The sequence below is a fragment of the Ictalurus punctatus genome, chromosome 24 (assembly GCF_001660625.3).
Source record: "Ictalurus punctatus breed USDA103 chromosome 24, Coco_2.0, whole genome shotgun sequence".
Taxonomy (NCBI): domain Eukaryota; kingdom Metazoa; phylum Chordata; class Actinopteri; order Siluriformes; family Ictaluridae; genus Ictalurus; species Ictalurus punctatus.
Genome location: NC_030439.2, coordinates 13,524,724 through 13,550,618, shown reverse-complemented (window position 1 = coordinate 13,550,618; position 25,895 = coordinate 13,524,724). Strand labels below are relative to the sequence as shown.

General features: G+C 36.8%; 2 protein-coding genes across 2 annotated transcripts; one reads left to right on the top strand and one right to left on the bottom strand.

The window, feature by feature from the left end:
* Positions 1-1,682: 1,682 nt before the first annotated feature.
* On the top strand, positions 1,683-7,223 carry bet1 (Bet1 golgi vesicular membrane trafficking protein). The gene is made up of 4 exons (XM_017454805.2): positions 1,683-1,902; positions 4,394-4,503; positions 4,640-4,696; positions 6,145-7,223. The coding sequence occupies exons 1-4, from the start codon at positions 1,884-1,886 to the stop codon at positions 6,298-6,300; spliced, it is 342 nt and encodes a 113-aa protein (XP_017310294.1). The 5' UTR covers positions 1,683-1,883; the 3' UTR covers positions 6,301-7,223.
* Positions 7,209-25,284, bottom strand: zgc:85777 (acyl-CoA/acyl-ACP dehydrogenase). The gene is made up of 9 exons (XM_017454804.3): positions 25,076-25,284; positions 16,584-16,704; positions 11,084-11,213; positions 10,594-10,700; positions 9,868-10,035; positions 9,516-9,689; positions 8,903-9,064; positions 8,004-8,154; positions 7,209-7,751 (listed from the first exon to the last, which is right to left on the bottom strand). Exons 1-9 carry the CDS (start codon positions 25,262-25,264, stop codon positions 7,661-7,663), a joined length of 1,293 nt encoding a protein of 430 aa, XP_017310293.2. The 5' UTR covers positions 25,265-25,284; the 3' UTR covers positions 7,209-7,660.
* Between the last annotated feature and the right edge of the window lie 611 nt (positions 25,285-25,895).

Below are 25,895 nucleotides of genomic sequence, written 5' to 3'. Positions count from 1 at the left end.
CGTTCTATTTGTGTTATTCCAGAGTTTTGATGACTTTATTATTATTAAAGAATGAAAAGGGGGGTAAAGAATGAGCGTTTCTAAAATTTTGACCGGTAGTGTACATCTTATGTCTGATTATTTTGAATTTTTTTGGATTTTTTTTTTTTCATGGCTTGAGTTTTGGCTCTAAGGTGAGGTGGTAATTAAATGACTTTGGTCTTACTAAAACATCTATGAGGTTGTGATATACCTGAAGCAGGGTTGTCTAGAAGGAGATTAATGGGCTTTCAGTGCAAGTTGACTTTAAACTCTTAGAACAAGAGCATAATTAGCACTGGGTAGGAGGGATTGCAATACTTTCTCCCTTGTCGATCAGAACTACACTAGCTAATATGGGTGTCTTTGAAGTCATGTAAGCAGAAAAGTGCACTTAGGGCTCCAGCAGCACTATGATGATTTATGAGGTTTTTACCATTGTTTTCATAACACTGTAAATGTCAAAATTCTGGATTGTTAGGTGCATCATGCTTAAGCAACTTCAGCACTTTTCACTAAAACATGTTTTTGATTTCTTTATTTTTCATCCTTTAAATAAGTTTTTGGCTGCTGTCTGTTCTACATGTATTTGGCCTGGTCTTTTCACAACATCTGCATGTTGCCTCATGTTCACTAACATGAGGTGACACGCTTCCATGAGGTAATGACAAAAAATAGTATAGAAATAACACTGATAGACCTCAGGAGAACTGTTGGTCATGATGAGTGAGGAAATGCATATGCTCAGGGAGACCTACTACAATAGGAACAAAACAGGTTTTTATTTTATTTTATTGTTATTAAGACCTGTAAGGTTACCTACCTGGATTGGCACCCCATCCAGGGTGCACCCTGCCTTAGTAGTTCCCACTCAGCGTGGTGCAAGGTCCCTTTCCAGAACCTTCACACTAACTGTTCCTGAGTGGTGGAATGAACTTCCAATCTCAATCCGGACCGCAGAATCTCTCACCATCTTCAAAAAACAGCTAAAGACCCACCTCTTCCCTGAACACCTAACCAACTCATAAAAAAAAAAAAAAAAAAAAAAAAAATTAAACAATTATAAAAAACAATTATATATATTTGCACTTTCCACCTCTACTCTGTGCCCTTTGCTTCTTCTGGAACTCAATTAATGGATCTTGTATGGTAGCACTACTTTTATTGTTCTCTGCTAGATATATCGCTTTGCTTGTATTTTTCTCATCTGTTAGTCGCTTTGGATAAAAGCGTCTGCTAAGTGAATAAATGTAAATGTAAAACAAAGACAGCAAGTTGTTCCTGTGTGATTCATTAAAATATGTGAAGACATTCTGTAGCATTGTTTTAGACTCAAATCTGAATAATAATAATAATAATAATAATAATAATAATAATAATAATAATAATAATAATAATAACAACAACAACAACAACAATAATAATAATAATGATAATAATAAAATAAACTATTATTATTATTATTATTGATATTGTTATTATTATTGTTGTTATTATTATTATTATTATTATTATTATTATTATTGCGATTTGAGTCTGCAGAATGTCTTCAGATACTTCAATGAGTCACAACGGAACAACTTGCTTTCTTTGTCGTTCACCATTTCATAACGCTACACGTGAAAACTGCATTTCCCACATTCCTCTTGATCACGTGACGACTCGGCGTGTCACTCAGGGTCCATACCGGCTTCCGTAGGCTGTCGTGGCGTGAAAACCTAGGCTAATAGTTAGCGAAGATATCAGAAGTATAGCCGGATTTCTCTTCTGTCTATAATAGATTGTGTGTAAAGAGTGAACGCGGTGTTTTAAGCAGTTAGGTGAGGTGATTGTAGGAAAAACACAGGTGAAGATTTGACGGTAAAATGAGGCGTGCAGGTTTGGGTAAGTTATTCTCAATAGTGCTAGTCATCAAAATGGATTATTCTCACAGGTTAGATAACTGGTTACGATTTCTACTTGTGTTCTTTCAATTTCCCGTGTGTAAGCTGAGACTTAATATTACTTAACTAATTATTTGCGCTTTTTTAGGAAGATGTGCTACATGTAGCCTACTTAAGGGGCTTACTTGGGTAACTAGCTAGCATAAATGGTTGGAACGTCATACGTGGAACTTCCCATTTATTTATTTATTTATTTATTTACTTACTTACTTACAATGAACTTTGGGATAACAGCCTGACCAGGGGCTTGAAATGAATGGGAAATGACATTAAAGAAAAGGGAATAAATGGAAAAAATACATTCAAGAAAAGACTTTGTACTAAGGATGCACCGAATGTTCGGCAACCGAAATTATTCGGCGGAAAATAGCAAAAAAAAAAGAAGCACTTTCGGTGTTCGGCCGAATAAATTTGACCGAACAATGACGTGTTTGATGACGCGCCAAATAGCCTAGCAACCAGAGTGACATGCGCGAATTTCACGACCTCCACTTCCGGCAGCGACTCAAAGAGATGGGGAGGTGTGCGCATGCTCTTCGGATGTTGACAACCGTGACATTGTTTACTTTGGACACGTGCGTTTGTTTTGTTTCTGTTCCGGAGTATTCTGTCACGTCGCGAGACGTAAGGGGGTAGAGTATGGAAGCAGGTAAAGACGTATTTATTTAAGGGAACAGAACATTAACAACGTATCTAACTATAGTATATTTACTATAATACTCCGCGAGGTGTACAGGGACGCGAGCGGTACACATCCTTAGTATAATCAGCCGTATAGAACCGAATAGAACCTTTTGTTGCACTCTTGTCAATGCACTTTTTAATGCACTTTTTAGTTGTAGGCTACAGAGTGTTCCATTCTTTCAGCAGTCAGTTATAGGCCTAACATAGGCTGTTCAAGGGGGGGCTCAAAGTATTTTTCAAAATATTCAAAATATTTTTATTTTACTCATTTATTTATTTAAAGTTATATTGTGCCTTGTTGGTAGCCTATGCCTGCTGGAATGGAAAAAAAATGTTCAGTGTTAAATATTTTGAAATTTTGAAAATATTCTTTGAAAAGCAAGGCAAAATAGTAAAAAGCACATTTTGACTATTTAATTTATGCAATGGTGTAAAAAATGGTAAAATAAATGGAAAAAATGTGTTCGGTATTCGGCCAAGTTTTTCATTATATTAGGTTTCGGCTTCGGCCAAGAATTTTCATTTTGGTGCATCCCTACTTTGTACACTTTCAGTGTTTCAGGGCACAATTGTTATGTAAAAAAACAAAGAAGATAAATCAATTCTGAATAAAGGAGACAAAAACCAGGACATGTATTACTCCATTTATTCCATTACAGTGAAGATCTTAGCCATGAGAACTGTTGATAGATAAATTAATATAGAAATGCAGGTAGGTTCAAAACAGTGTTTGTGTTTACATGAGAACACACACACCAAATGTTCAGTGGATTCATAATGGGAATGATGAAGTTTTTTTTTGTGTGTTTGTTTGTTTTTGTTTTTTTTAAACAAATCTAAAACAAAGAAAATTATTAACAAGATAAGTGCAAGAAACGAGTTTCTTTCACCTTTGGAGAGACCGGAGGTTTTGAGAGAGATCGTATTCTTCATCTGTGGAACAGTTGAAGCTGATAAGTTATTCATCACTGATTATTCATTAACCCACTGTCCTGATCTAAATTAGAGATCTAGTGCTGGTTTCATACGTGATATAAAGTTACTTTGTTCAGGCAATGTGTAACAATGTTATATTAGTTGTACTAAGTGCAAATGTTTGCATGCCCTTAGAAAATAAAGACGATATTAAATTGATATCAATGGGCTATGTTTAACAGATCTTGCTTTATCGTCATCAGATGGTGTACTTAAGATTTTAATAGTGGAAATAATCGACATTTTTTGCTAATACCTTGTATTCCCATTGCCCTTATTACATACAGCCTTTAACCACTTTTCATGTCTTCTGGGCAGATTTTGAATCCTCTCAGTTGTAATTTATTAGACCAATATATACTATAATACAATTAATCTAGTTAGGCAATCTAATCCAGCAAGCAAAGTTATGATTAGGCAGAATAAACTGTCATCCATCCAACAGATAAATGTCTTCTGCTTAAAAATGTATTAATATAACAAAAAATAGGCCTATATTTCTTATGCAATGAAATTGTTTTATAGGAATGTATTGTATCTTTCACGGTACCAAATTAAAACTCGTGTTATATATACTGTATGGTATATATTTCTTGTGCCTCCGTATACCGCTAGGTATCATGCGGACTATTGCAAAGACCGTGAAACCATGAATTATGCTCCAATTTATGATTGATTTTAAATCGTCATAGTGTTGTGATTAAAGATGTTATATTATTGTTTATGCAATATGAAATGAATTAAAGCAAAGCATTTTATTTAATGGTTCACAGGTGAAGGAGCGCCGCAGGGGAATTATGTGGCCAGCGGTTACAGCGTTTACGAGGAGGAGAACGAACATTTACAAGAAGGTCTTAGAGCCAAAGTAGACGCACTGAAACATGTAAGTTATATTAATATTATATGTGCAGGTATATGTCACAGTATAGCCAATATGGTGTATCTTAAAGGTGTATGCTGTTGAGCAGTCAGTTGTCAGTCAGGTGAATGATCATTTGTCTCTTCTTATAATTCGCCAGCTTTCAATTGACATCGGGACTGAAGTCAAATACCAAAATAAAATGTTATCAGACATGGTAAGTTTATATGCTTTTATTTTTACATGTCAGATCCTTTCGCCACTATCAAAGAACTGTTGGATAAATTACAATTGTCTAGGAGTTTTGCTAACTTCTTAAAATTGCTGACATTGAAAACATTACTATGTCCTGTGACTGCAAATAGAACTGTCTTTTATTATTATTATATATATATATATATATATTTTTTAAAACAATTTTTAACCCAAGAAATCCTATAAAAACTTTAAAAGCTTTAAAAACATTAAAGTTCTTATTAGTGGTCTACACCAGATCTGGGAGTCGGAGCACTTCACACCATGTAGAATTTAGTACAAATCATTCAAGCATTAAAAATTATATGTAATATTCCATTTAATTGCAATAAAATAAAGTGGAATGCCCCAGGTTCAATTATGCTTATTATCTCAGGGATTTTCCTGGGTCAGAAATGGTCTTCGGTGTTGGCTGACAGACATGTTCATCCACACACACAGTAAACACAACCCTACCCACGTGATCTGCCAGCCGAATACTGACAATAAATTTAAAATAAATGCAGAGAAGCAGTTTGTGATTTTTGCTTATCCTGTTTATTCATGAAATAATAATAATTAAAAAACATCACTGTCTTATTTGAAAAAAGTGGTAAGCACTTGATAATATTCTCACGTCAGGACAGATTTTCTGTAAAATGAGTAATACTGTACTGTAGTTAGTGACCTGTTCTACAATTAAGCCTAGTTCAAAGTAGAAGCATTATTTGATTGAAATATTGGAAAGAAGTATTTTTCAATAAATGTTTTGGCATTTAGTGTGTGTATATGTATGTTTATATCTTTTTACAATAATCATACCAGTGAATTAAAAAAAACAATTGGTTAACTATCAGTATAATCCTTAGTTGCTGGCCTACCTGAAATGCTAATGTAAATATCCATGTTTACAAATATAAGACATGTCTTCTAAACCATCAGTCTCATTCTACATGATAATGAAACATTATGAGGACTTATTTGTGCTAAAAAGAGGTTCATTCTGCATTTAATTGAGTGGCAATATGATGTATAGAATGAAAATATTCATGCTCACACTTTCATGTTGAAATTTGCTTGTGATCTAGACATCAGAAAGATGTGCTTATCTTGGCAGTGAGGAGCTTAATCAGTTTTGCCACGTGTTGCAGTTTTACAATGCAAATTATACTGCAGTCTACATATTTAGTAGTGAATAATGCTTTAATTAGTTCCTAGTGAGCGAACATTCAGGAGTCTGTTCACAAAGCATGTCTATTATATATGCGTAGGAAAATTTCCTACAGGCTGCCAATTTGCATAAGCTTAATCTGTTAGGTGAATATTCTTTTAAGAATTTCAGACAGACAAAAGTACATCAGCTAATTATGATAAGAGACCATTGGTCTAAACCCAGAACAAACCCTGCATAATATTTTTAATTTGCTGTAGGACTCGGACTTTGACTCAACTGGCGGTTTCTTGGGAGCCACCATGGGCAGACTGAAGTCGTTGTCCAGAGGAAGTCAAACCAAAATCTACTGCTACATGCTACTTTTTGCTCTCTTTGTATTCACTGTTCTTTACTGGGTGATCAAACTGAGGTGATGGAAAGACTAATGACTGACTGCTTTCTTGACAGCCTCTACCCTGTGTGCCATGCTCCTCTGCATCAGACAAACCGAACGAATCAGGCCAGTGATGCCTTTGAAATGATTAACAAAGAGTATCTGATGTGTTCAATATTTCACTCAAAAGTTATGCAAAATCAGGGACAGATCTTATTAGTATTCCTCACTGTAATAGGTTGGTAATTTTAGGATGTAAATGGTTGTATTATCAGTATTCAATGTGAGATATAAAAGGCTTTAAGGCAATGCCAATATATCATTCTAGATATGCAGCTGTTTCCTAGGATTAATCATACTATCCCAGAATGTTTTTTTCCACAGTTCAATGCATGCATCATATGAGGAAGTAATCGACTGCTTTTTATATAGACTCTCCGAAACAAAGATGTTAGTTTCTATGAATACACAGATCCAGGCTGTGCTGCAGGTCAGAGAACAGAAAAACAGTGAGAAAAACATTGTCTATTTTGTCAAGCTAATTGTTCATCAAGCTTCTTGGTGTAAACAACTTATTAAGCTGGCCTCCTGGTCAGCATGTCCTTTCAGAATAATTGTGACAACACTGTAGTGAATGCACAATAGCTCTAAATGATAGGGAGGTCATGGTCTGCCCCTGTTCAAGGAAATGTGTAAACATTAAAAATGTTTTCTGAGGGGGAAAATCAACAGTGATAAACAATGAGAAATGTAATCTTTTCTAACCTTAAGATTTTAATCCTTTTTCCGTTGACTTGTAAGTTGAGGTTTAATTTAAGAATGAATTCTGAATATACAGAAGATATCTTAAGCTTAACAGCTCTGGACTAAAAATGAAATGGATTTCTCACAATTGTGATTTGTATGTAAGAGAAAATATCTAATAATGTTTAACAATATACAACAATAAAATGTTGAAAGTCATTTAATATGTTTTATATACACTTTACAATTATACAAACCAATGCATGATATTTATTCATCAATATCAATCATCCATGGACTAATTCTGTACAAAGTTATAGATAAAACAATCAAACAAAACAACAACCTTGTATTGGTTTTTAAAAATAGTTCCCAAAATGAAAATGCTCCTGTACCAAATTGGTTTTCTGCATCAAACAATGGCATTGGTTAAAAGTAACATGAGTAAGACTACACTTTAGGGTGAAAAAGCTTATATCTATCACTCAAAAGGGTTATTTCACTCCTGAAGATTCGGTATAGAACAAACCAGAGGGGTTTTTCGGTGACAATAATAATCTTGTAATGGAAAACCTACTTCATTAAAATGATTTGCACTTGAGTTCAAACTAAGTTAAGAACACTGTTCACACCAACACCGATATTGCATAGTGGTGTTATTTTCTGGGCAAGATGTCCATGTACTTGCAAATGATTGAGAGCATGACTTCATCTGCTCCTGCACCTATTGACATCAGTCTGGAGTCCCTGGTGACGAGATAAAAAAGACGTAGTTTCAACTACATAATCATCTAGGAGCCATTATGAGGCAGTAATGAATTTGTTAAGTGATTGAGTATTAGAAACCACTATCTTTTAAAATTCAAGTTGAGGCAAGGTCTTTACTGTTGCCTTCATCAGCCACATCGCTAGGTGTCACTACAGCTTAATATGTATTAATGACAGACTGAGGGCAAAGACTAAGTAGAGTTGGATACAAAAAGACAGCAGGGGACAGACCTGTAGAACCTGCTGACAAGGACATCACTGGTGAAGCCCATCCCGCCCCAGTACTGCAAACAGCTGTCTCCTAACTCACGTGCCAGACGACCCGCCTTCAGCTTTGCCATACTTGCCAACTTTGTCACATCGTTGCCCTTAATGTACAGCGCTAAGGACAAAAGAGAGAGAGAGAAAAAGTCATCATCGAACCATTTACCGTGTTGTATCTAGTCTCCTGAGTGTAAATTCATGGCAGTATTTGCTGGTCGTAGGTTTCTTTTCACATTACATAAGCAGCTAGTGAAATATTCAATTTGGAGCATAGTATTTGAACTTCACTAGATATATTTGCTTTAAGGCCAGACTGTTTTGCTAGCACTAAATTGAGAACTGAGCAAATTCACTGTACAACTGCAAAAGAAAGAATGGGCTTAAAGGGCGACTCCAGCAAGTTTCATGAAATATGTAAAAAAAAAAAACATGATCTTATACTGCATCATAATGTCTTATCTTAAACAAAAGGAATGTCAATAAGAAAAGTTAAAAATGGTGCCGTATTCTTTAATTATTGTACAGGTCAAGCTTTTTCATTTCTCATTAATGAGGAATGTCATTCATTCATTGGAGAGCAGAGCTCCATTTACTTGCTCTTTCCCGATAAGTACATGGTAAATATACCATGCAAACTGTCTTTATAAGTTTAATAGCCCGACAAAATGACATGGTTTTCCAAGCATTTATTAAAGTTGCTTTCAGCAGTTTAGGTTGTGTTCTCCATCGGCTCAAATTTAAACACATGCAAACAAAATGTGAAAACAATGGCATGACAGACAAATATAACCTGTGTTATAGGGCAGCTAAACATGGAGTATCCCACTGGAGTTGCTTTAAATGATTAGGTCGATGAGTTGGCCCACCTGTGCAGTGGTACAGCAGAGAGCGCAGGAGCTCAATCTCAGTCTGCAGCTCTGCTAACCTGAAGTGCACTACTTGGTGGTACAGCACTGGCTGCTGGAAGATCTTCCTCTGCCGAGTGTAGTTAATTGTCTCCTGCACCACTTTCTCCATCATTGTTAGAACTTTATATTACAAACAGAAAGTGAAAAATTTTTAGTGGTATAATAATAAACAAACATCATCATAATGAGCTTCAATAATTTGGATCCCAGACAGGCAGGAGTACATGTGCCACTGACCACAAGAGAGGCAGCTATTCATGTAATAAAAGTAAAACTCAGACTTTCCACCTCCACATGATGACCATTCCCACATATACAGTCAGGCATTTTTGGAAAAGTCTGTCATGGAGGAAGTTGAAGTCAAAGAGAAACATGTTTTCAAATGACCTTAAGGTCACTTTGCAAAGTTAAGCAATGTAGAGGTGTTGTACTTTTATTTCATAAACAGCACTGCCGTCATTCATGTGATGTCAAGATGACACAGGCAGTGAATCATACTCAAAATACTCTCTCAGTACTAGGGAGTAAATGGTTCTCTATGGGATACATGGGAAATACCACTAGCACTTACTATTGGCCACTCCCCAAAGACGTTCTTCCTGGAATTGCAGCATCTGGTACGTGAAGCCCATTCCCTCTTGACCTATGATGTTTTTACATGGCACCCGAACGTCTTCGAAGAACACCTCTGCTGTGTCCGAGGACCTCATGCCCAGCTTATCAATCTTACGGGCAATATGAATTCCTGCAAGAGATCCGCCTCAGAGTAACGATTCAGTACAAATAAGCTAAGGCGCTATCAGAACTGGAGTCAGTAGTCATACATAACGAAGTATTCATCCTTCTTGATTGAAGAGCCTACATTCTCCTAAAACATTACATTCTGAGGACAAACAGCTTCTTGATTTTGCATACGCTCCTACCAGGTAGATTCATAGGTAGGCAGATGAGAGACTTGTTCCTGTGTGGTGGCCCATCGCTTGTATTGGCCAAGAGGCACATCCAGTCTGCTTGTGTGCCAGTGGTGGTCCACATCTTTCCTCCATTAATGACAAACTCGTCTCCTTTACGCACAGCTGTGGTCTTTATGCCTGGGACACAACAGCATTTCTTTTTCAGTCTGCATCTACAGAAAAAACTGTTCAAATTCCAAAAAAGTGTTTCTTAGAGGAAATTGTTTCTAGTTAGAAAAGTCAGGTTACCGGAAAAACAAGCAGCTGCCAGTTCTGCTTTTAAGGATGCACAGATGTAACATGGTGTTTTGCTTAACGGAAACATTAGGGGAACTGTGGGAATTCCTACCATCGAGATTTTACTTGTGTGCACATGAAGAAAGGTTCTCTTAATGGTAGGTTCTGTGGATGTTTAAACTTTCTAGAGTTCTAAAAAGGCTCTGAAATGAAGGGAAACTCTTTTGAACCTTTAATTGTTCCTCCAGAGAGAGAGAGAGAGAGAAACAAAATCCTATGTGGTGCTACCTTTTTCCTAGAACATAAACAGATGGACAAAATACTCTATGTATCAATTAGCTCTGCTTAAAATCTCTTCTTGCCTAAAATGCTTTTCTCCACTTTAATCAATTTTGTGTCTCATGTACAACTATGCTAATCCCTTGTTGCCTTTTTCCTTGGGGGGAAAAAAGTACTTACTTGCAACATCAGAGCCAGCACCAACTTCACTCACTCCCAGGCATGCCACTTTTTCTCCCATTATGGATGGAAGCAAGAACTCATTTTTCAGCTCTGCAGACCCAAATCTACAGGGGCATTGTGTTCAGTTACATACCTCAAAGCAATAATTGAACATTATTCATTATTCAGCACAATTTGCTCCTTTCATTACTGCAAGCAAAAACCTCATGAGATGGTGATGAAAGAGCTTTCCAAAACAAATTGAGATTTTAATAAAAGAAAATTAATTTACAAAGATATTGATACAACAACTTACACCAAAACAACACAGAAGAGTACAGAAAAGTCAAAAATTGAACTCAAAACTGAGAGTCCAGGATGTTTAGGTGCAACGTTCTGTATTAATTACTGTAAAATTACTGTATGGACCCTACTAAAACCCCAGTTGATAGCAATTTCAGGAAATTCATTTATTTATGTGCCACATTTAAGAGGTAATCAAAGCTACCTGGCCAGCGCAGGAGTAGCCATATCAGACTGAACACCGATGGCCATGGGAATGCCTCCGCAGTTGATGTTGCCCAGTTCCTCTGCCACAGCCACACTGTAGCTGAAGTCCAATCCAAGACCTCCATATTCTGTCAACATCAAACAACTCCAAATGACTGTTTATTTCAACTGCATTTCCTCTGATTTCTGTTTATCTAAAGTGCACTCTAAATATCATTACAATTTACTAATTACTTTTCACACATTATTCAGGGTAATATGTCATGTTTAAGAGCCTCCAAGCTAAATACTTAGAGATCAAGACCAAGGCTAGCCTAATATATGGCTCCTTCCAAGCAGATTCCCCAAGGTTAAAAATTCACTTCAGAGAGGGGGGAGAGGCAGGGGCATGTGGCAGTTTGGAGGATTAATGATCCAGTAGCACCTGAAATGGCCACCCACCTCCAAAGTGATTAACCTATAGCAATATGTGAATAAATGTGATACTGGTGATAGCTTCGATTACTGGAAGATGATTCCTTAAATGTGTTTTTATAACAGACAGTTGACATTTCCTACAGCCAGGTGGAAGCGTAATTTATTAATTAATAAATTAATAAAATATTAATTTATTTTTAAATCAAGTAACTTTTTATCAAGTATTAGAGATAAAGGCTACATTCTACAAAACTGATGGATTAAAACCAGCATAGACTAAGAAAATAGAAGTTTACTTTCAAAAACAAACCAACAACAACAAAAAAAAAACAATGTGGTGGTTACTACTTAACAGTAACACTACTTGGTCAATAAATGTTTCTACCACAGTGCTGTTGTATTCTCTAATCTGATTGGTCAGAAGATGTTAATTTTGTATAACAGCAGCTCTGACAATAATCCAAGCTGCAAAGCAAGTCACAGGTTTATATGTGTATATATAGTCATTAGACTATACTCATTAGAATTATTTCTATAGTAACAGCTAATTCACAGGGACTTGGTGAATGTTTCTGTAAGGAGAGTTCAATTTGCCCCTCCGCCCTTTGTGTTTGGATCTTCCATGTTCTCCCCATGATTCGGGGGTTACCTCCAGGTACTCAGGTTTCCGCCCCCAGTCCAAAGGCATGTACTCTAGGCTGATTGGCATTTCCAGATGGTCCGTGGTGTGTGTGTGTGTGTGTGTGTGTGTGTGAGAGAGAGATTGTGCCCTGTGATGAGCTGGCACCCCATCCAGGGTGTCTCCCACCTTGTTCCCCGAGTTCCCTAGGATAGGCTTCCCGTGCCCCTGTGTAGGATAAGCAGTATAGAAAATGGATGGATGGAGTCTCGACTCATACTCGAGTATGTTTATAACAGTAACTTTCTTGGTAACATTACAAGCTGTGTTTTTTTGTCTTACTAACTTAAAGAGAGGGGAAATTAGAGGGTGGTGAGGGAATGACCATTTATTGCTGTTATAAATGATACTAGCCAAACAAAAATCCTCCTACTGTTTAAAAAAAAAAAAAAAAAAAAAAAAAAAAACCCTATGAATGCTCAGAACTTCTTTTGAACTTCGGTTCCATCATCACTTCTGAGAAACAAGGCTTTAAACTTCTCTCTCAGGTCTGTCTTAAATGTGTGGTGGCCTGGGAAAACCTTGCACAAAACCAAATTTTTCAAAACTTTCCAGAGCTTAAGTTTCTCTTTTGCATGTACCTCAGTTACAAGTAAAATTCAAACATTTTAAAATCTGTTTACCACCAAAGGTGAAAGTGGATAAATTTACATCATACTAAAGTTCCATTCAGACTACACTGAGACACACCAATGCATTTATTATCTACTAAATAAAAATATAAAAATGTAAAATAAATAAATAAAAAATATGGGACTACGAAAACTAGATCTATGTTTACATCTTTATTAGCCTACAGCTGTGTTTTTTGGGTTTTTTTTTTAAGCCTTTTTTCTTAACTGGCACCTTTATGCATCATTGCAGAACACCTATAAAAGTTTAAAAAGTTAATAAAAACATTTCTACATAATCTGCCTATAACATCAAAGTAAACCATTTTAGTTTTTTTTTTTTTGTTTGCCAGGATTCCACAGTGAGATCAGATGGCTTTTCTTAGACCGCCACACAATTACCGAGACTGGTGCTTGAAACAAATTACATCTATATATCTATTGTAAAGGTAATTTTTAGTTACGCAATATTACAAATAGTAAGCTGTGAAACATCACACCACATACACATAACGCAAAACAAAAAACATTTCACCTTATTTGAGAGCATTTATCCATTACACTGGCTCAGGTATGTTATATAAGCACATAATACACAACTCTTTACAATATTTCCTTCAGCAGTACAGGTCATTTAATCCTGGTGTACTCAGAATAGGAGTGTCTGGCTCTAGCAAAGGAAAGTGAATGCAGAGGAAGCAGATACAGCTGTAGAGTGATAAGGCTATTGCAGTGATGAAGCCTGAAACAGCAGACAGATAAGAGGAAAAAGAACATTGGCTTTGGTACATTTAAATGAAGCATCCAGGCAAAAAACATTCAGTTTCTTGATAAGACAGAAACAGCCACTGAGCACCAAATCTCATGGTGTCCACTATTACAAAGACCATGAAGAATGTGATATGGTTCAGTCAGTGTTAATTGTCAGGTTTTTATTGTGCGCTTCATGATCATGGCTCTAATTAGGATTGATCGCAAGCTATTTTACAGCTAGAGTTTGAGAATATGTTTAAATAAATCAAAGCGTGAAATTAAAGAGCAATCCCCAGTTGTCCTAAAGGAACGGCAGTGTTAACGCTGTTGAAACTGTTCAAGAATGGCTTCAATGTGACAAATTTCACAATTATAAATAATGCAGTGCACAAAAACGAGGCCCAGAAAAGTTTGCCACCACAATTGGAATAAAAATGTGCAATATCTTGTAATTAATATTGAGCAACGGGTTTCAGTGCACACCCCTGAACTTGATAAAAGATAGAAACTTTCTTTAAAAAGGGGGGGGAAAAACCCAAAACAAGTTCAGCTGCCAAGTTAAGCAACCGGCAAATATTTCACGAGTTAAAATAACAAGATTTGTAGTAACAGGGAGGAGAGGTCACTGATGTGGTGCCCAACCTTGTCCAAGATACAGCTCACACTCTTTCCTCTTCACGAGTGGTTATAGCACTGGGAATATTATTTCTTAGTGGAAAAAGATGTTTCATATCAACACCAATCAGGATTTCACCCATCTCTCATTATGATACTTCATCATTCATTTCAGCAAACTCTGAAAAACGCAGGTTTACAAGAATGTTGGTCCTTTTAAATGTGATAGATTTTCATGAGGTAAGACTAATACATTAATCAATTTCCATATCTTGTAATTATAAGGTTCTTTCAGACAATTAGAAATCACTTGACAGCATCGCACTGCATAAAATCATGCAGATACAGGTCAAGATATTAAGTTACTGTTCATAGCACATATCAGAAGGAGAGAAATGTGATCTCAGTAACTTTAACTGCTGCATGGTTGTTGGTGCCAGATGGGCTGGTTACACAGAATGGTGCGAAAGACATACAGTAAACGGTCAGAGGAAAATGCCCAAACTGGTTTGACCTGACAAGAAGGCTACAGTAACTCAAACAACCACTCTATACAACCGTGGTGAGCAGAAATGCATCTCACAACACATGGAGCATTGAGGTGGGTGGGCTACAACAACAGAAAACCACAATAAGTTCAGTCCTGTTGGCCAACAACACGGTTCTGAGACTACAGAGGGCACAGGTTCACTCAAACTGGACAGCTGAAGACTGGAAAAACATCACCTGATCTTATACATCTTGATTTCTTCTGCTACATGCAGATGGAAGGGTCAGGATTTGCCATCAACAGCATGAATTCATGGACCCAACATGCTTTGTGTCAAGAGTTCAGTCTGCTGATGGTGGTATAATGGTGTGAGGAATGTAATTTTGGCACACACTGGGCCACTTAATACCAATCGAGCATTGTGTAAATGCTACAGCCTATTTGACTATTATTGCTGACCACATGTATCCCTTTATGGCCACAATACCCCATCTTATAATGGCTACTTCCAGCATGATAACATGCTATGTCATAAAGCACAAGTCAACTCAAACTGGTTCCATGAATATGACAAGGAGTTCAGTGTTGCCTCCTCATGATATGATGTGGTAATACAGCAGATTCGCAGCATGAATGTTCGGAGTGTTCTCAGTCTTGGTAATAATAATAATAAAAAAATAATAAAAAACATGAATCAAGAAACAAAAGGAATAAAACAGCTTGCCATGTCAAAGAGAAACTAGAAAGTACACAGTCTTCTTTCATGATGTCTCTCCTGTGATAGAAAACTGCTATTATAGAAAATTAATCATTGCCTTCTAAACAATCAGAGCTTAATTCAACAGCATTGTGGTATTTTTTTTATGTGCATTTGTTACAAAACAGTAATGAGAAATCTTTGAGTTTTATATGTTTTGAAAAATGAATCTTGAGCCAAGAAAATCAGAAGTCTTCATGAGAAGTAAAGGACTTAAACCTAAACAAATATTCTGAGCTCTTAGTTCATTTTGACTGTTTCTAAAAAAATATAGTTCCTCTCTTAGGGATTACAAGAACACATATTTATTTTGTCTCAAATGAAGAATTAATCCTCAGTTTTTTCCTCATAAAGTTATCATGAGTCATTTTAGCATTTCCGTAAAAGTAATATCATACACAAGAAGTGTCTCACAAGTAACAAAGGTTGTATATATCCAATGAGGTGATTTGAGTTCCCAGATGGTAATCTTATGTACAGGTTAGGCTTCTGAAGCTCTTGTTTAATCCTGCCTGCTAATGCAAAACATTCCCAGTGTCAGCATTTCTTAATGCAAGAGCCTCTGTCTCCTGACCCATTGGTTTATAAAGTAAATTTCTCATTGCTCCAAACACTGTGCTTGCTCCAAACCCACATCTTTGAAACAATTAAAAAAAACTATATAAAGCCCATGATTCTTTAAGGAACACAGAATGAGGAGGACTGAAGAAAATTTCTCTTTTTTTTTTTTTTTGCCTCTATGCAAACTTTCATGGACTGCAATATTTCGTTTCCCCTTCAATAAGAAATACCACTTAATACACATTTAATCATTTACCTTATTGAAATATTACTTTGATAATGACTAGCTATTTAACTGGCACAGCAGACAAATTAAAATCTAGTTGCTGAGGTCACATTTATTAATATTTAAGCTCTTTACGCACAGTCCTGGTGCTTACAATAGATTTATGAGCTCAGAAATACATTAAAGAAGCGCACTGCTATGTATTCCTTTGTGCATGTGTCTATTCAGAACAACTCAAACTTAATTAATATTGTCATTATCAAACTCTTGTCTTCTCATACATCAAATTTCCACATGCTCAACTCCATTCTCATACAGAAGTGCAGTAAAAGAGTTAATTACTCTGTAGCTTCCCATCACTTTAATCTAAAAACGTATGGTCAGCTCACCCACAGGTTTATTGACTCCCAGAAATCCAGCACTCCCGAGGATCTTGAAAATTCTGTGTGCAGGGAATTGACCCTCCTCCTCCCATTTGTCCACAAAAGGGTTAATCTCCTGATCAATGAGCTGTAATAAAACACAATGTACAGCTTTTCAAAAGCAACAGACATTTTTAAGCTTCCCTAAGGTATTTAATGAGATATTTTACAGTATAATACAGATTTGACTTAGAATAAACACACTACTGGATTGGCCTCACTCTCTTGAGTGTATGTGCTTGCTTGAATAATGGCCACCTGTTCTAAGAAACCACTTACACAGATCTATATACACCAAAATCATTTATACACATCATATCCAAATATGAAGAGGTGCGTTTAATTAAAAGTTCTTTTGTACACTTAGCAGTACTACTGAAAACGGTCTTTAGATGACTAGAGTACATAATGAAACAATGAGCAATGACAGGGAAGTGGGATGCAGATACCACCCCAAAGTTTATTACGTTCCAACAGCACAACCAGGGTTGTTTTATTCTTCAAAAATTACAGAGAAAGTTCTACGATAACATTTTTTATTTATTCATGATACATCATACGTTTAGCAGTATTTAGTTACATTAGTGTAAAGTAGTGTTTCCAGCTCATTATAGCATGTAAAAAGAAGTTTTCCTTGAGAGGGAGACCAACTACCCAACCTCAACATGCGTCACAAGGACATGTTTGTTTGCAGCAGCAACATCAATAATAAGAACTGTAGCAAGGCTAAGTCCCACAACTGACCGAAAAGTAACCCTTACAAAGAACAGCTGGGAATCCACTGCTGACATAAGGTAACGACTTAGAGTCCAGTTTTGTAGAAATTATACGTGAATCACTAAACCTTTAGCAGAGTTACCATCATTGTGTATCATGTATTACCAATGAAAAACAGTGTAAAGCGCTTTGGATAAAAGCACTATATAAGTGCAGACCATTTAACATTTATGTCACTGGACATTAAGTCATCAGTGTCCCAATGTGACGTGAGCCAGGGTCTTACCATTGTCCACACATGTACACGATACATACTGACTCACTACCGAGGGAGCTGATACACACCCTTAGTATTCACTGGTGGTAACTGAGTAATACACAGTTTGAAAAGAGGTGGAGCATTAGCTGCGTCTCCAACCATATACTTATACACTATTCCTACATTTGATCATTGTTATCTTTTTTGTACACTCATATATAAAAGGTTCCAACTACACCCTAAAGGAGTTTTTCAGTTTGTTCCTTTAGGGGAAAACCTTGACGTTTCCCTCAGAACCCTACAAGTCCTTATCCATTCAAAATACCCTTACGGAACCCATTTTCCCACAGAGTGTGTTTAGAAGCAGAAAACGGACCCAATATGATTGGTGATAAGTGTGTTAGAGAGATGGTATCTGCAGCACCACTTAATTCTCTGTTTCAAAATGTACAAATTTACACACAGTAGCAGCAGCAAACCCAGTTGTTAGTTAGTTAAAATGGTAGGTATCTAGTAAGCATCAGTTAGCACTGAACACAATACAATTCTAACACCATCTTGTGCTTATTGTTTGAATTTAATGAATGTTGTTTATTGTTACTCATTTAAAGTTTTAGTTACAACGTGAGCAAAGACACAGTTGTATATCTAAATCACTCTGTGTAGGCTAACTACTAGCATGCTTTCTAGAAACTGCAGCATTCATTTGTACTAGCCAAACACCAAGCAGAAATGTCAGTTACATAGCTTACTCACTTACTGACCACTTTAATAGGAACACCGGTACCCCTGCTCATTCATGCAATTATCTGATCAGCCAATCAATCATGTGGCAGCTCAGTGCAGGCAGATACAGGTCAAGAACTTCAATTAATGTTTACATCAAACAAATGGGGGGAAATGTGATGACAGCAACTGCTGATGTCCAGACATTTTCACACACAACAGTCTCTAGTGTTTTCACAGAATGAAAAAAATATACAGTGAGCAACAGAAAATGCTTCATTGATGAAAGAGGTCAGAGAAGAATAATCAGACTAGTTTGAGCTGACATGACAGCAATGGTCAAATAAATAACCACTTTTTACAACAGTCATAAGCAGAAGAGCATCTCAGAACGCTCAACACGTTAAACCTTGAGGTGAATGGACTACAGCAGCAGAAGACCACATCGGGTTCCACTCCGGTCAGCCCAAAAACTGGAAAGCTGAAGATGGGAAAAACACTGCCTGAGCACTTTCCGATCTTCAAGGTGAAGATGTGAACATTGATGATGTAATTGTCAATATTTCCGAACCAAAGATGAGACATATGAATCACTAAGCCTCAAGAAGTGTTACAATTAGGTAGCATACATTGCCAATGAATTATTTCCTACCAGGTCCCTTCCATGAAATAGATCATTTCCTACTATTTCTTCCTATTGTTATACGGAAGGGTGTACACAAGACCAGTCTAGCCATCTATTTTTGTATCCAGGGCTGGCCAGTACTTTCAGAATTTTAGTATTTACTGGTAGTAATTACCCACAACATGGAGTAAAAGGGGGAGCATAAGGTGTTTCTCTAATCACATACAGTGGGGTCCAAAAGTCTGAGTTCTTCAATTTTTCAAAAACTGTAAATGAACAAAGTTTAGAATTGAGAAAATTCTAAAACAACAACAAAAAAGAATATGCGCAACATCTTGACTATTCAGTATTCAAGATGTGCAATTTTTAAATCACTATTTAAACTTAAGAAAATTTGTGATATTGACCACATTAACTCCTTTGTTCAAAAGGTCAGATTTTCCATGAGTCGAGTCTTATCCCTTGCACTGAAGCATGTGCTCGGAAGACACGCTGATGCATTTTTTTAAAACATGAATCATCAGGTTTTACACAAACTTGTGTCACACTATTATTAAAGCAAAAAGAGGACATACCAAATACTAAGAAACTCTGAAATTCACATAAATATTGCTGAGATTCTACTTTTCACTCAAGTTATTGTTGATAAGATCATTTGTAGTGAAAACCTGTGGGTTAAATTGAAAAAGAATGCCAGACTGCTGGACCCCAATGCACTGATACACTATTCCTAGATTAGAAAATACTTAACTTTTTTAATGTGTTGACACTGACAAACAAATGCAAAAGAGTGAAAGGAAAAGGATGGACTACATTCTAATATATAAAAACTCCATTTACATACTAAAGGGTTTTTAAGGTTATCCTTTAAAGGTTTTATGCAGAAACCTATAACAGAGAAGGTTTTTTTTTTTTTTTAAGTAAATGTGCCAAATTAGAACCACTAACAATTAACTATTCAATGACCAAGAATTCAGAAGTGTTCAGAATCATCTTCATTGCTCAGCTTCAAAGGTCACTGGACTGAGCTTCACTTTTCAGCAGAATTATAGCATGAAACGTACAAAACCAACTTTATCAGGGTCTGGCCTGAGACCCCATCAAACATATTTCTGAAGACAACACTAAAGATTAAATTACTTATGGACTGCACTTTTTATTTTTGCATTTTCTCAACCCACTTCAGCATGAAGATGAACGTTAAAAGGTGTGAGAAGAGATTTCATATTTTTCAGAGCTATAAACGGAAGGATTTAGTAATTTACAGAACAGTACATAGTGTGACACAGAACAAATTCATTCTTCTAATCAACTTTTTTTTTAAAATCCGGTCACAGTCATGGTAGTATGCCCTTTCCTGCTGAACATATTTCCTGTCCAGTCATGTCCTGTGTCAAAATACATTTGCCCTCCTGTCCTTCCATTTAATGTTCCCTGTTATGTAATTCTTCGTAAAAATCTGCTGTATGATGTCCTTGTGTACAGAAATAAAGTCCTGGCAACTTACACATTAAAAACAACTTCAATTGAACACATTTAGTTAAAATACTCTTCAAAAGGTAACAAAGGCAATTAATTAAATGCAATTAGTAAGACATTCTGTATCTGACAGTATTTTGCTAGTATCTAATCCTACACTGTTCTGTATTTTGGTAAACTGTATAGCTTCTTTTCTGTTCAGGACCCCTTTAAAAATATTGCACTATATTAAAAAACTTTCTGGTACAATCTGATTGATAGGCTATTAATGCTAAAATTCCACTGTATATTTTGTAAGATTGTTAATAAGTTGGATTAAATAAATGGATAGATGGATTAGATTAGACAGAATGGACGGATAGACTAAATGGATGGAAAGATAGGTAGACCATCTAGACTTGGAAAAAAATGATTCAACTGAATGGAATGATGCATGGATTGATTAGACAGATGGATAGACTGTATAAGATTTTATTGGATGGGTAGAATGGAATATTGGAGTGGAATGGACAGAAGGATAGGTGAATTTGATAGATGGATGGCAGATGGGAATACACTGATCAGACTGGTTGGATGGACTGGATAGACTGGAGAGGGTGGCTAGGTGGAACAGATAGACTGGATTGGACAAATGGTTGGATGGCTAGATCGATGACAAATGTAATAGATAAACCAGATTAGATAGATGGACTAGATAGACTGAATGGATGGATGGATACAGTATATAGATCGGGTTTGATTTTTGGGTGCATGGATGGATTAAGTGGACCACATAAATATGTAGACTGGTTAGAATGGATAGATGGACCATGAATGTTTATTTGACCAAAGTGTACCACAAGTTCTCAGTAGGAATGGATTTTTACTAACTGACCCTTTTTCACTGCCTGTGGAAAAAGTCTGTAATGGAACAATGTTGTAGAGAGCAGGAATACACACTAAACCTCATCCAAAAAACACTGATAAGCTTTTTCATTAGCCAGTGATAACAGTGTTCAACTGCTTCAACCTCCCAGTAAAAAATCCACACTACATCAGTCACCAAATTCAAATGCCAAGGATTATTCACCGTAAAGGAAGGGAGGTACCATAAAAAGGCAATACTGGAAGCATTGAGGTCTTCAGGGAATCCAAATCTCAAAAAAGCTTATTGTTGCAGTGAAGAATTTTAGGACATTATACAGTGAGGGAAAAAAGTATTTGATCCCCTTCTGAGTTTGTACGTTTGCCCACTGACAAAGAAATAATCAGTCTATAATTTTAATGGTAGATTTATTTGAACAGTGAGAGACAGAATAACAACAAAAAAATCCAGAAAGATGCATGTCAAAAATGTTATAAATTGATTTGCATTTTAATGAGGGAAATAAGTATTTGACCCCCTCTCAATCAGAAAGATTTCTGGCTCCCAGGTGTCTTTTATACAGGTAACGAGCTGAGATTAGGAGCACACTCTTAAAGGGAGTGCTCCTAATATCAGTTTGTTACCTGTATAAAAGACACCTGTCCACAGAAGCAATCAATCAATCAGATTCCAAACTCTCCACCATGGCCAAGACCAAAGAGCTCTCCAAGGATGTCAGGGACAAGACTGTAGACCTACACAAGTCTGGAATGGGCTACAAGACCATTGCCAAGCAGCTTGGTGAGAAGGGGACAACAGTTGGTGCGATTATTCGCAAATGGAAGAAGCACAAAAGAACTGTCAATCTCCCTCGGCCTGGGGCTCCATGCAAGATCTCACCTCGTGGAGTTGCATTGATCATGAGAACAGTGAGGAATCAGCCCAGAACTACACAGGAGGATCTTGTCAATGATCTCAAGGCAGCTGGGACCATAGTCACCAAGAAAACAATTGGTAACACACTACGCCGTGAAGGACTGAAATCCTGCAGCGCGCGCAAGGTCCGCTGCTCAAGAAAGCACATATACATGCCCGTCTGAAGTTTGCCACTGAACATCTGAATGATTCAGAGGACAACTGGGTGAAAGTGTTGAGGTCAGATGAGACCAAAATGGAGCTCTTTGGCATCAACTCAACTCGCCGTGTTTGGAGGAAGAGGAATGCTGCCTATGACCCCAAGAACACCATCCCCACCGTCAAACATGGAGGTGGAAACATTATGCTTTGGGTTTTTTTTTCTGCTAAGGGAACAGGACAACTTCACCGCATCAAAGGGACAATGGACGGGGCCATGTACCGTCAAATCTTGGGTGAAAACCTCCTTCCCTCAGATAGGGCATTGAAAATGGGTCGCGGATGGATATTCCAGCATGACAATGACCCAAAACACACGGCCAAGGCAACAAAGGAGTGGCTCAAGAAGAAGCACATTAAGGTCCCGGAGTGACCTAGGCAGTCTCCAGACCTAAATCCCATAGAAAATCTGTGGAGAGAGCTGAAGGTTTGAGTTGCCAAACGTCAGCCTCGAAACCTTAATGACTTGGAGAAGATCTGCAAAGAGGAGTGGGACAAAATCCCTCCTGAGATGTGTGCAAACCTGGTGGCCAACTACAAGAAACGTCTGACCTCTGTGATTGCCAACAAGGGTTTTTAAACCAAGTACTAAGTCATGTTTTGCAGAGGGGTTAAATACTTATTTCCCTCATTAAAATGCAAATCAATTTATAACATTTTTGACGTGCGTTTTTCTGGATTTTTTTGTTGTTATTCTGTCTCTCACTGTTCAAATAAATCTACCATTAAAATTATAGACTGATCATTTCTTTGTCAGTGGGCAAATGTACAAAATCAGCAGGGGATCAAATACTTTTTTCCCCTCACTGTATGGAGGGTCAGGGGCACTTAACTTTTCAGCACATTCAATAAACAGGACACAATTACTGGCCTATATTATTATTATTATTTTACATTTCTAGTACGTCAACCAACATATAAATAAGTTACTCAACATTACAAAAGTGATCTTTGATTAATTATGTGATCTTAAAAATATATAAAATAAATAACATGATCATTTCATTTGAATGCATTAACAAGTACAGTAAATGTAAAAGCTACAGTGATATTATAGACCCCAAAAGGCAATGTTCCTTTAAAAAAAATAAAATAATAATAAATCTAATATCAGTATCCCATTTTAACATACTCAAAATCACATGGGAATATAATACAAAGCAACATCCTTTCTCTTTGTTACAACCTTTTCCAGCCGACATTATTTTGAGAAACAGCACTTTGATTCAATGTATGTGCAGTGGTTTCCTGACAAGGAAGTGGAAGTATGACAATGTTCAAGGTCTAAATTTTTACTCCTATAGTTAGTTACTGAGACTTTTTATAACCTCGATGTTTCAGAATTGCACAGTCTAGTTGCTTTTTGCCATTGTTCAAGCTCCAAAACCAACGATTAGGTGCCACCTCAATCCCAACAGGCCTGCATACAGCAGCTTTTTCTTTTGTTTACACTGTTTGATGAAAGGAGCCCTTCCTGAGAGAATGCACAAAATATATCTGTTGAACTTCCAGTAAGTATCACTGGAGTTACAAATGGAACTTTGTGTTGTGTACAGAGACCAAAAATCAGACTTACTCACTGACAGAGTCACTGTAATATTTTCATAAAGTGTCAACAATTTGAATAGGCTACACATCCATCCATTTTCCATACCACTTATCCTACACAGGGTTGCAGGGGAGCCTGGACAACAAAGCATATCTTTAGAATGGGGAGGAAACCAGAGGAAACCCCTGAAGCTTGGGGACATATGGGGAAGAGGCAGGATTTGAGCCCCCAACCCCAGAGGTGTAAGGCAACCCACTAAGCCACCGTGCCCTGCTAGGCGACACATAATGACATCATAAAGTCACAATAAATAAGTGTATATTGATGCCCAAGGTTTCGGCCACTGTTCTGTTTCAGCACTGATTGTAAGACAAAGTAAACTGGTGCCTCTAATGGGAGCAGGAAAAATTTAGCAAAACATTTTATTTCACTAGGGACAGCTAGCCAGATTTTACTAATATTATCTTGTGAGGAAAAAAAACAGGTTTGTCATGAAGATTATTTGTAATTATCAGAAAATATAATTAAATCATGACACAGGTTATAGTTACGATAATTTACAAAGCGACTTATGTTTTTCTTTTTCTGTTTTCATTATTATGAGTTCATATACCGGAAATTAGCTAGCGTGGAGTATAACAGGCTGCGTGGTTCTGCGTCATTCCGACGCAGTCACTCAGCTCACCAGATTCCCTGTACGGTGAGGTCATGTGACCGCGCAGATTTCCTTTACACGCGTTTCCAAAACAGAGGCCGTAGCGTCGATATTTTAAATACAGACGTACCGTAGAGATTTATGCAAGGAAATATACGATTTCCTAACTTTCCATTTAATCAATAAGTAATAGCCCATTGCTGGTTGTATGAATGCCAGGTGTGGATCGGAGTTCGCTTGCTAGCCTGTGCTGTATGTAACTGTAGTGACCCCTTACCTATATTGGAAACTGTAATGCCCTTTCAGGTTCATACGTAATAAAAATAACCACAGCGGCACATTTTTATTTATTTATATTTTTTTGGTAGGGGAGAATACGTAAAAAAAAACCCAAAACTTTAAAATATTGTGTACGAGAGCTTGTAAATAAAATGTAATGTTCCCTATAGTAGGATATGCAACTACAGTTACCTTTCTTAGAGAGTCCTTCAGTGCAAAATGCTCCTGTGTGTAGAGAATATGATCAGCCGGCTCGGCACTGGCCTTAGATTTGGAGGACACATTTTCCGAGAAGTGTCGTTGGTGATAAACTGCAGTTGTTTTAAGAAAGTGGCGACTTGCACAAAAGTGCACTCGGAGTGCTCTTACGCCTAGTGCCATTTTCGGGCCACTTTGCTGCGCGCATGCGCACTTGCGTCGTGTTATCGTACAGAAGGTCAGCCATCACCTGCAAATGACTACACAAAACATTTTTTTTTCTCTTCCTCCCTCTTTGCATCTTTTGACGCAAGGAAGACATTTATCGTATATTTGTTAGTAAATATTTCAGTCCTGTTACTCATTTGAGTAAACCAATTACAGTTCTTAAGTCTCTCTAAAAGTGTGTTGAGTGAAATCTTGCGTCAGTCTGATAACACTTCACTCTCAATGACCATGTGCATTATTCTAGAAATATCTTCAGACATGCAGTAGAATACATTTTATTCTTTACTGTATTGTCAATTCAATCTATTCCACTTTCTTTACTGAATATTTGTTGGAACTGGCCACATTCAAGTAAGGAATAACATCTGTTCTCAGACTACTATCTGTCTATTAGTGATCCATGTTTTATTTCCTGTTTTGTAATTGAGATTATAACTTCTGTTGAAATGTATATTAATGTACTTTGTCCTGTTAAATGTATATGAAGTGCAAAGTGTCCTTGAGCTTGTAGAAAGGCGTTATATAAAATGGTGTATATAAAATGAGGTGTTCATAGTGTACATATTATTATTATTACTCTTATTCT